The 12,006-nt window shown below is 40.9% G+C and overlaps 1 protein-coding gene across 2 annotated transcripts in view; it reads right to left on the reverse strand.

Annotated features, from left to right (window-relative positions):
- grin2aa (glutamate receptor, ionotropic, N-methyl D-aspartate 2A, a) overlaps positions 1–12,006 on the reverse strand; it is a 138,301-nt gene that overhangs the window by 40,793 nt on the left and 85,502 nt on the right. For both annotated transcript variants that reach the window (XM_034895003.1, XM_034895004.1), the window contains exon 4: positions 8,951–9,379. In XM_034895003.1, the coding sequence (XP_034750894.1) occupies positions 8,951–9,379 (429 nt within the window). The remainder of the gene's footprint in view (positions 1–8,950; positions 9,380–12,006) is intronic.

Below are 12,006 nucleotides of genomic sequence, written 5' to 3' on the forward strand. Positions count from 1 at the left end.
GAATGTAGTTTAATCACGCTGGGCTGTGAACGGGTGTCACAGGTGCCAGAAGTCGGTCAACGCCATGCAACACAGATGTGAGGCAGATGTCAGAAATAATGGTTATTCAAATGGTTATTATTTTTTGAACAGCCTAATATTCCTCTTTCTTCACTTTCTGTAAAGGTAGAACACAAACTTGATCAATATTTGCTATATTTTGATTTGGAATTGAATGTGCAGCGATCCCAATGCATTTATATTATGGAATTAAAAGCTATTCTAAGGATTTGGAGCATTATTCTTTTTTTTTAAACACACTGCTATTATTCTGAACACAACTGTATACATGTATATAGTATATACATCAATATATCTGTTTCTCCAATTCTCTGCACGTTGTTCACTGCAATACTTCAAATAAAGTTTGATTGATAAGCAATTGGCTATCAATATAGGTTAATGGCTTTAATGCCATGCATAATAGTAACCAACATATGATCTGCCTGATAAAACTTTAACTGGCAATTACCAGTCGGCTAATGAAATAAATTGTATTTAACTCATACAAAGTTCCACACTTGCATGTTACCCATAGCAACAGTATAGACCAATTACAATACAAAGTCACAAGGATGGTGACAGAGATAATAGAGAACAGGGCTGGGGGGGATGCAACACCTACATGTACCTTGAAATTGCTGCTGGGAAAACACACACACACAAACACAGACAGACACACACACACACACACAGACATACACAAACCCACACACACACAACGCTAAACCCAATTATGTGCGACTATAGCAGAATCAATTCCAGCACCACTGCTGCTCTTTTCACTCTCTGTCATGATCTTATTTGTTTTTGCACACAAACCATCAAATAAAAGTATTTATCAGCATTATTACAGAGGATCTGATGTAACTCTGATGTAACAATGTCAAAACTTGTGCTGGATATTAGAAATAAATGCCTATGTGAGTAGCAAATCATGTAAGGTGAATTAGTAAACACAATGGTAGAGCAGTTTAATCTGAGGCTCGGAGCAATATCTCAGTTAAAAAAGCATTGCTTGTGATTTAGGATCATGAAAGCAGATTGGCTTTTCATGAGATCTTTGTATTGTGCAGATTTAAAAAAAGAAGAAAAAAAGATCTGAGATTCAATTCAATTGAACCCTCAGATATTCCAAACAGGCTTAATAAAAAATAGGCACCACTGAGAAAATATCATATTTCTCAGTGGTGTCTATTTTTCACTAAGCACATCATATCATTATTATTATTATGATTATATGACTGCTGTAAAAATATGTGTCTTGGGAAAATGAAAGTGGAGCAACAACTAAAACAACAGGATGCAAAAAAGGATGGGCAGATTGTGTGCAAGCAGGTTTGGGCCGACGTCCATCAAACAGGTGGACCTGATAGGGCGTTGCTAGGATACGGACACAGGCTGGAGGGTATACGCTGTAAGATGACCCTAAACAAAGCTGAATGAACATTCCTGCATGCTCACACACATACAGAAACGCAGACAATTACTTTGCCCACCTCAGCAATTCTCCACCTGTTTCCTCTCTCATGTAGTACTGAGATCATAGTAAAGCGATCCAATTTCTCCCACTTTCCAGCCTCTATTATTTCAGTAAACTCTCTATTCAATTGGGGGAAGAGGAGACAGTGCAGAGTTGGAGAGACAGCGGAGAAGGAGCACATGCAAAAAAAAGTGAGGGATAAAGATAAGAGAGATTGAGGGAGAAAGATGGAAAGGAAGAGAGGAGAAGTGTGACGGGAGAGGAAGAGGACTAAGCCTCGACAGAGTTAGGATAAAAATATCTTTGGCGGGTTGTTTTTTTTTCTCCTGTCCTCTTATTTTGGAGTAAAGGGGGTGGGGATGGGGGATGGGGGGGGGTAGCACTACATTTACACTGCAGCACAAACAGACGCTGCATTAAAGCAGCCGGGGCCAAACTCACGAGCAATGGAGATAGAGAATGAAGATAATACTGTTAATACTAAGAAAGAACAACATCTTTTCTGGTTTCCGAAGAGGCTTTCCTGGGGGAAAAGTGACGATGTACTGTCTTTACACAATGCAATAGTATAAAGACAGAGACATTTATCCCTTGTAAAGTCAAGGACCAGTCAAAGCAACAATGTATGCTGTGTAGCACTCACAAACTGAATGAACTGCAACAGCAGACACACATGCACACGGACTGTGCTTGTGGGAAACAAGGGAAAGGCTAAAAAAAAAGATGGGAGCTGCTATCAGTGCTGATTTAGGTCTTTTAAGATGACTCAAGGGTCAGTAGTTGCTTGAAAACACACTCATGCCTCAGGTGGCAAGTGTTAAGTGTGGGCTGAATGATGACTGTACATGGTGAAGTGAATGCTAGCTTAGCAGAGTCTCTGCCCCTCCTGTTGTCCCAGGTGTCGGTGTGTGTACATTCTGTTTGTGCGCTTATTTGTCTGTGTGAGTTCGGGCAGCACAAGATTAATGCTAACAATTACATTTTCTCTTTTCCAGGATTGCAGTTCCACCGTAAAATGCAACACATGTCCACACAGCTATTTCAGCAGGATTTCTGTTGTTGCACAAAATAGGATTCATGTGTGAATTGGCTTGGGCATGCTGTATGCTGTAGCTGAGTTTGAATATCATGGGGATTGCTTTAACATGCAAACCAAGTTTTAGTTAAGGAATCCCTGCACAGTTCAGGAAACACCTGCAGCACCTTTCTTGGATACCCTTACCTCTGATGAAAAATTAATAAACTTCTTGTGCAATGGGATTTGCTCACGCTGCAACTGACTAAACTCCCTTCATATCATCTGCTCTGCAGTCGCACGTCTCCCTGTCTCTTCACTCTCTGAGCAGTCAAACTAAAAGCAATGTGATGGTTCATTTATCTGTGAGATGTAACCCACTAGCTGTCAATCATATGCTATTCCTCCTGGGTAATGAACACAATACATACAACTGTTTTGCTCTACAAAGCAAGTAAATACAAAACAAGAGTGATGACCAGAATCTTTTTGACATCTGTTTTACTGCATAAACAACCAATATGCCACAGTAAAGTGTTATTTGTGTTCAATTTTAAAAGCAAAACACAGGTCAAAACCAAGCCACCGTGGCTGCACTCCATCTACAGTAGTTCAGACTACGTGCATGGCCGTGCCAGCACCACAAAGGGGACAGATTCAAGGACAACCCAACAATACACGTGTCTTAGTATGGTGTTGGGACACCATAACAGCTTCAATTCACCTTGGCATTGGTTCCATAAGTCTCTGGAACTCTACTGAAGGGTTGGAACTTCATTCTTTCTAACAAGGTAGTCCCTAATTTGGGGTTATGCTGATGATTGAGGAGAAGACTGTCAGCCAGAAATCTCCCAAAGTTGTTGAGAATTGAGTTGAGACCTTCTGTCGGAGTAGGCCATAGCGCACCATTTACATACTCATCAAACCATTCAGTGACCCTGCAAGCTCTATGTCATCCTACAAGACAGCACTTGCATAAGGATAGACATTTTTCATTATAGGATAAAGGTGATCACTCGGCACAACTTTGTAGTGATTTGCAACCCTAACCCTCGCTGTAGGTGTCAAGCAATCAGGCCTGTTACCGTTCTCTTGGTGTACGCCACACATGCACTCGTCCACCTTTTGTCGCGAATAAGGTGAAGGATGACTCATCTAACCATAATAATTACTTTTTCCCACATCTCTGTAGACCAGTTCCTATTGTCTTTGCATCACTGGACCAATGTAACTAATGTAATCAGGGGTTTATGCACTGCAACCCTGCTATAATATTCATCTCTATGTAATTGTTGATTACTATTTAAATGTCTTTCCCATAAATCTAAATGTCAAATATTAGCAACTCTGTTGATCCAACTCACTCCTTTAGAACTGTCCTTTAAAACCGTCTGTCCCTACTCTCACTTTCTGCCTTCATTTAAAATTGTGTCTCCATGATTTTAGATTTTGCACAGCTAAGGAAAACCTGTTTCTTATTTGATAATGATGCAGTTTTACATGCTCATTTTTAAGTGACATACAGTATCATACACACTAAACACAGCAAGTCAATTCATGTGAACACCCTTCCATAGGCGACAGAGTATAAGAATTTGCTTAATCTATTAAAATATACTACTCTCGGTCACAGGAGAATTGCAAAGAGATATGTATGGCAATTCAATAACTTAAATAACTTCAAAATTAAAAACACATATCTACACAGACATAGCTAGCCGCTGATTGTACTGTGGAGTGACTGGGTGACTGGCATGTTGAATCATTGTTTCAATCTTGTTTAAAAAAAATAGTTATTTACAGCTAACTTGTCTGACTCTCAGTGAAAATGACAAATGCCAGAAGCAATTTTGTACATTACACACAACTCGAATATATAAAGCAAATTGCATGATTGCATCTGGTTAACGAATATAACATTTGTCAGCACGACATCTTTTAAATTCTCGATTGCACTGTGTTGCACGTAAGTACAAATCTCTGCACAACTCACATGACAACTGCCCCAGGACTCTGTGTGTGTGTAATGTCTAATGTGTATGTTCGTACATGTGTGTTTCCTGAGCTCTGACCCGCATTACAAGGGCTAGAGACTGAAATTACCTGTCAGAACTCTACTACAACCTTGCCTTTTCCACACACACACACACACACACACACACACACACACACACACACACACGCACACACGCATGCACGCACACATACACACGCACAAGCACACGCACAGATAATCAATCAATCAACAACAGAGCATTTCAAATTTGGCAGTTCACATACACATACACTCTCTCTCTCTTACCCACAGACACACACACACAGAAACACACATACAGATAAATAAGTAAGTATTTTAGGGCACAATGTACCACAGCAAGGTGAGTGGCGCACTGTAAATCTGCCCTGACAGAACCTTCTCTTTGGGGGGGGGGGGGGGGGGTATTTCTCTTGTTTCGAACACGAACACATGCACACGCACGCACACACTTTCACACATACACACAGCATATTTCAAATGGAGCACAGGTTGTCACTTGGTTTGATTGCTGCACTGGCGGGCACTCTTAGTTGGTCGTTTGTCTCCTCTTTTGATTTTATTTTATTTTTTTGATTACTCTGCAAAACATATTCATCTCAGATGTGTCACAGTGGATTTATCATTAGAGCCGTCACAGGCGAAGTCAGTCAGGTCAAACTTCAATAAAAAACCCACACTCTAGCTGCCAGAACTGCAGACCTTTCTGGGATTTCAGTGCCATCTATTAATTTTATTCTCTTCAATACATGTTTTGTTTTACTACAATGTTTTCTTACTCAAGGACAAAGGCAGCATCCACTGTAAATCAAACTGTCACAAATCACAGTTTAGTCTAAGAGGCATTCAAGCACAAAAAACATGACCTGAATGCCAGCCTTTAATGCTAATAAGACACACTGAAGAGCTACAAGAAGGACTAAATACTGTGACCCACTGTAAATACTGCAATATGTCACACTGGGGTTGTACATTACTGCATACAGCCCATCTGCTCGCCTCTGTGTGTGTGTGTGTGTGTGTGTGTGTGTGTGTGTGTGTGCGTGCGTTGGCCATGTCCTCCTATATCCCCTGACAGCCGTTGATGGTCTAACAACCCACACTGGCCCGTCACCCCGACCTAGCCTTGACCAATCATGTTTCTTGTGTCCTGGCCCAAAAGGCCTATTGGCTGAGCTCTCTCAACCACAACAGAGCCATCTGTGGCCACTCATCACCTGGGTAACAACCTAAGGCAGCAGAGCATGCTGGCAACAGAGTCAGCCGTCTCATGGATATTTGGTAATTCTCTTGTGTGTAGTGCATATGTTTTTCTTGACGATAGGGGAACTATATCAGCGCGGAATTGGTATTTAAAGTCCTTTTAAGATTATTAAAGCTGTAATCAGTCATACTTTACTGTCTCTTTACATTAAATGACCATCCTTCATGAGCAGGGGTGCAGATCAATGCCAGCAACGTCTCTGTTACCTCAGTGATAATTTAAATTTCAACCTCTTTAAACAGACAGAGTTGCAGAGTTAGCCGTGTATTTACAGTGAGTGCTCTAATCTCCCAGACCCCCTTTAACTACCCATGGTGCGCAATACACTTAGCTTGGTCTCCGCAGATCCCAAATGAGAATTGATCCAAAGTATACTGAACACTGATGAACATTTGGCAACCTATGATGTAACTTTAGTCACGCGAACCCAAAAAATTCCTGGTTGATTTATTGACCAATTACATGAAAATTTTAAGGCCGGAAAAATGACGACCTCAGAGGAAAGTTCCATCTCAATTTCCTAAAATCATTTGTTTATCTGAGGGAATGTACCTTCCTCATCTCTTACTGTATCATTTTTCTTTCTCTGTTTTTCATCCATTTATGAGAAATTATCATCTAACTCCGAAGTAAATATCGTGCAAACCTTTTTGTTTGTATTGGACAGAGATGATGATGGGTAAAAAACAATGTCTAGTCATCAGAACATCATTCAATATAATGTTTCTGTCAAAATTGATACATTTACGACACAGTGTTGTTCTAAAATGTTACTCCGATTTTCCACTATGCTGTCTGTGCTGCATTCCCACCGCATTCCGGTTTTGAGCGTCTTGCCTGCTCCACTTGCAGGTTTTATTGTGTATCGTTACAGCCACAACAAACAACACAACTTATGTGACCATCACCAACATTTTACAACTCAACTATTAGTGCTTTAATCAAAACTTTGGGAGTCTGGAAGTCTGGCCAAAAAGAACAAAAGAATGAAAAAAGCCTGAGCCAACCCATCAAGGACCGCCTGATGGGTCTGAGTTTACAGTTCCAGAACAGCTGATTCAAGTAGGTTCACTCAGAGTTAAGTGCATGCACCAACACAATAAAAAGACAGCATGACTGGAGCCATGATACAAAGGTTCATCATGGTAACAACCATAAACCTGATGGAAATGCTCATGTCATACTCAATCATGTCCACTAGGGGTGGGGGAAAAAAATCGACACAGAATAGTATCAGGATATTTTCAGAGGCAATACTGTATCGATACACAGATGACAAAATGATCCCATTTTGCAGCAATAGAACAGATGTTGACAGATGTTGATGTTTGCTTTTGGGGACATACTTTGAAATTGGGAAATATTTGAAGTTGGAAAAAAAGGTAAGACATGGTAATATATTGCAGAATATTGCAATATTTTTAAAAATTGCTGGGGTAATACTATAAAAAGTACCTTTTAGCAGCCACCAGAAATAAGAAATAAACACAGACGAAAACAACAGAAGACAAAAGGGATCAGAGCTGCTTCAGTCTCAGAGACCTGATCGTTGTCATTTAGGAATCAGAAACACCAGACATGAACAGAGAGAAAGAAGAGAGAAGGGCAGGGAGCGCGTAACAGTCTTCTTTGTACTTTATAAAATAATCGTGTGTTTATTAGGTTGTAAGATAGAAGAAAGTGGAAGAAAGAAAGTGCTACCCTCCATATCAAGCACTCCTACAGTTAAACTCCATGCCTTCTCTTTTCTTATCTTCTTATGTTTTTCAACCGCCAAGATATATCTATCGTTGTCCGTAGTGTTGTCGTGTAGAAATATTGTATACAATATTGTCTTTTTGTAAACTAACTGGATACTCTGGCTATTTTACTTCATGGCGGCTGTTCCAACGGCCCGCAGCGGGCCTGAAAATAAACCTGCCGCGCATCTTTAGCAGGGCAAAGCAGAGCAGAGAGTCGCTTCTGGGACGCACCATGGCGCGGCTGGTGGAATACCAAGCATTGACTTGAATGGCAGCAATTGCTCGTGGGGGCCGCGGTGCCTCCGGAACGCAGCGTGGACGCGCCCCGCACAAAATAGGGGGTTAGGTATTAGCTTTTTTTCAAGCCTTCATTTGAGACAAAAATAAACTTATGAATGGGGACACTTAAACAATAGATCAATTCAAAATAAAATATTGATTAACAGTTTTGGGCAAAATGATGACTATTAAATATCAAACACGTCTTTATGCTTTTAAGTGTGGCTGAATTTGTTTTTTTCTTCTCAATTATTTCCTCATTTAAGCATCTTGCCGTTGTACGGTAGCGATAGATGGCAATCCACATTTTTTTAAATTCCTCAATAGATTTTGGAATACAGTTTTGTCATTTAAACTTAAAATTGCTAATTTAACATTTCATTATTTAAAAAAACACAAAAGAAACAATGACATTAGGATGTAAACACAGGTTGTGTGTGCCTCTCCCCCCTCTGCCAGATGGAAAGCCAGACAGAGCTGGCAAGACCTGCAACATCTCCCACTGGCTGCTGGGGAGTGAGCGCATGATGAGAAGGAGAGCAGAAGTGAGTGAATGAGAGATGGAGGAATAAATTAGAAGAGTAACAGAAGAACTCATCAAGGAGCTCTTCAATTTTGGAGAGCACTCATTTGTAGCGGCTTCCCGCTGTTACCCCAGTCTCAATTTCTGCCCGTTGCTCTTTCTCCGCTGCCTAAATAACAAACTTTCTCCTCAACTCCCATTCACCTCTTTCATTCCCCCCTCATTCCAACTCCTACACGTCCTCTTAGCTCTAACAATCCCTTGGTTTTTTAATACAGTAATTGCATATTTCTTCATTCTCAACCCTTAACGCAGAGTTTGTGGAAACTCAGTGGAAGTGTCTAATTACCAGGGGTGAAGAAAAACAAACATCCACACACACAGACACAATTATAAGTGCATTAACACAGCCAATCTCTTAATGTTCCCATTAAAAACTACACAACAATTACACAAAGCCTAATAAAAATCTTTATAACTCCTATTCTGATTTTTCTCCCCTCTTAACAGAAACACAGCTCACTGTTATTCTACTGATTTTAGGCCAAAACAAACACACACTTTACTTACTTGTGTAGTGCACTGGGTGGCAGCTTGGTTGTCTTCTCCATCGGGCCGTAACAGAATGTCTTCGCTTCGGGGATGTCACCATACTCCTCCAACATGGCTGCCGCTGCTGACGTTATGATCCCCAGACCATCCCGAACTCGCGCCTCCAGCGGGTAGTCCCAGTCGTCGTATGACACTGAAATCATCCCCGGCGGAAACTCTTCGGGTGTTACTTCCGGGTTCCCAGTGGTGAGGGACGGCACAATCCAGATGTACCCAAATCCCGTGAGGCCCAGAGAGCGAGCCTCCTCCAGGACGTACACCGCCTCATCCTTGGAACAGTAGAGCAAGACCACTGGGGACTGGACCTTCTTGAGCATGATCTGAGACCGGCTGTCTTCCTCCACCGCGTCCAGAATAATGACATTCTGCAGGTCCCAGCCCACAAAACTAAAGCAAGGATAACGAGGAGAGAAGTGAAATGTTAATATTTAACTAATAGACTATTAACTTTGCTCAGGTGCTGGCAAGGGCAGCACATAATTATTATCCATTGTAATTAATATCATTGCTGAGTGCAACGTGAATGCTAATGGGTGTAAAGTGCTTATTGTTAGGGGAAAAACATTAAGGATAAATAGAGAATGCAAATGCTAAAGCTGGTCCTGTATAATGATGCTCGGCAGGTTCCAGCCCACGCAACTAAAGGACAAGGAGAACAAACACTGGCCTCTTAATGTGGAAGGGCCTGTGGTCAATGTTCTAATTGGGGACAACAGTTATCCGAAAATAATGCTGTTATCAACATGGAATGCAGCTTCTGTCACATCTCTAGGGCAAAAAATAGGTTCATTAATATGTTATTCCTCCTGCACAAGCATGTGGCTGAATATAGATGTTTTGAGTGTTTAAACTATAATGGCCAAAGCAACCGCAAAGGAAAACAGATCTGTATAATTCCAAAGCAAATTATTATTAGAGTTAGAAGTAAAAAGCACTTATTAAAAGGAATATGCTTTTCTGGAGCATTTCATCATCGTCTAGTCATATCTAATCAGAAACTAGTAGCATGCTGTGGTATCAGGAGAAGGCCCTTGGTGGCAGAGCTGGCAAAATGAGGGGAAAAAATGGCTGCAGAGCACAGACACACACACACACACCAACACACACACACACACACACACACAGACTGATTGTTATAAAGTGTGACACACAATAAGGAAAAAGAGGGGGGTAGTTAACCACCGTGCAAGCATCCAACAATAGACAGGTAGTATAACATCAGAATGATCTAGGACTTGCTGTCCGGAGGCATGATGGTCTACAAGTCCCAGATGACAAGACTAGTAACTAGACAATGATACACAGAGACCCATTCAAGGGTAATAACGAGGATGGGAGTATGTAATACTGCAATATATTTTTTTATATTTAACACTACTCTTTACTTGCAGATCAATCAACTTTGTTGAAACATGCGAGTGTATACTGTGTGTGTTTGAGATTATCTAGATCATACAGGTAAAACGTGTCCAAACGCCTGAACGACTATTTCTGTCCAAAACCCAGCTCTGTTCCTTCAAATCTGCAGATTATGGTGACAGGCACACCACCTACCTGCCTGCATTCATCTCCACCAGACAGCCTGTGTAAGTAGTCATCCGCAAAATATACAGTACTTCCTCACTCTCATGTCATATAGCTGGGCCTGGTTTTCATCTAGGCTACTGCACATACTAATATGTTTCCATGCGCAGTTCAGCTTTGACTCACTGACTTCACTGGTCCAATTTACTGTAGTGAATGATGGAAGTTCATTGGTATTAAATATGTCTGCCCATGACAGAAACACAGTGAACAAGCGAATGCTGACATCGGAAAGTGACAATGTGTAATTGCAGGTAATTGGGCTTAATCAGTCTTGTTTTATAAAGTATGGCTATTATTTTAACATTGAGGTCAACATCCCCTCTGGAGGTGGTACAAATATGGACACTGGGATGTTATGTTACTTTTCTTTTATTATAAAAATGTATTACTATGGAGTGGTCTTCACTAAAGTGTGGTAAGTACATTTATATGAAGTGGATATTGATTAAAGCATACACAGGGCTTAGAGTTGCTGGTAGGGAAAATGTGTACAGAATCTGATTCCTATTTGGGTAGATTACATCAATTGTGTGCTATTTTTAGTAGCTCACCCTTCGCAGCTTCCCGATAGCAACACCTGTTTGAGGGACAAATTCATAATGTAATTCAATCAGCCAGCTAGCCATCTGTTGCCACTCTACCTGTAATTAAAACATTTCTAACCAGTGTTACCAAATACGGACACAGGCAGAGAGTTTTTGACATAAAGAGTAACTGCTAATGAAAAAGACCCTCCTCAGCTGGGCTTTAATATATCATGGCTTCAGGCACCAGCCCTTGCCAACATCTTAACACTGCTGAACATGGATCATTAATTTGACATTTTTTTGTGCCAAAAACGATGGTTTACTGTTCTCCTCAGCATTTTTTTCTCTTTCGCTCTGCAGAGAGCTAAGGCATCAGTCAAAGTGACCTAAATGGGTGGCAAACAGCCAAACTGCATGTGTAGTAAACCTACCTGTCATCTACATTCATTTTAAGAATGCTGATGGAATCCTTTTAGTGCTGGCTGTCTTGGAAGTAAATACTGTATGAGTGGAGGAGATCAAACATACAAGGCCAAAACATCGTGGGCAGTAACTCTTCTAGAAAGTTAACTTTCCCAATCTCTGGGGAAATTTGCAGTGATAATGGAGAAGATTAAACACAAAATGCACCAAGGATATTGAACTGCTCTCTGTATCGATGCGTCCACCCTATTTACCACGGGAGTTCCCACAGATTTTTGTAACTGTGGTGTATATTCATCCAAAGGCGAATGAGAGCTCCGCCGCAGAATTGATCCTGCAGACTGTACAGAAGTTTCAGTCACTATCTCCTGATGCCCCCAATGTAATTCTGGGAGATTTTAATCATTGCTCACTAAATAAAACTTTAAAAGGCTTTTACAAATATATCTCTTGCCCTACCAGAAATGGCAAGACACT

The sequence above is a fragment of the Etheostoma cragini genome, chromosome 15, assembly GCF_013103735.1.
Source record: "Etheostoma cragini isolate CJK2018 chromosome 15, CSU_Ecrag_1.0, whole genome shotgun sequence".
Classification (NCBI taxonomy): domain Eukaryota; kingdom Metazoa; phylum Chordata; class Actinopteri; order Perciformes; family Percidae; genus Etheostoma; species Etheostoma cragini.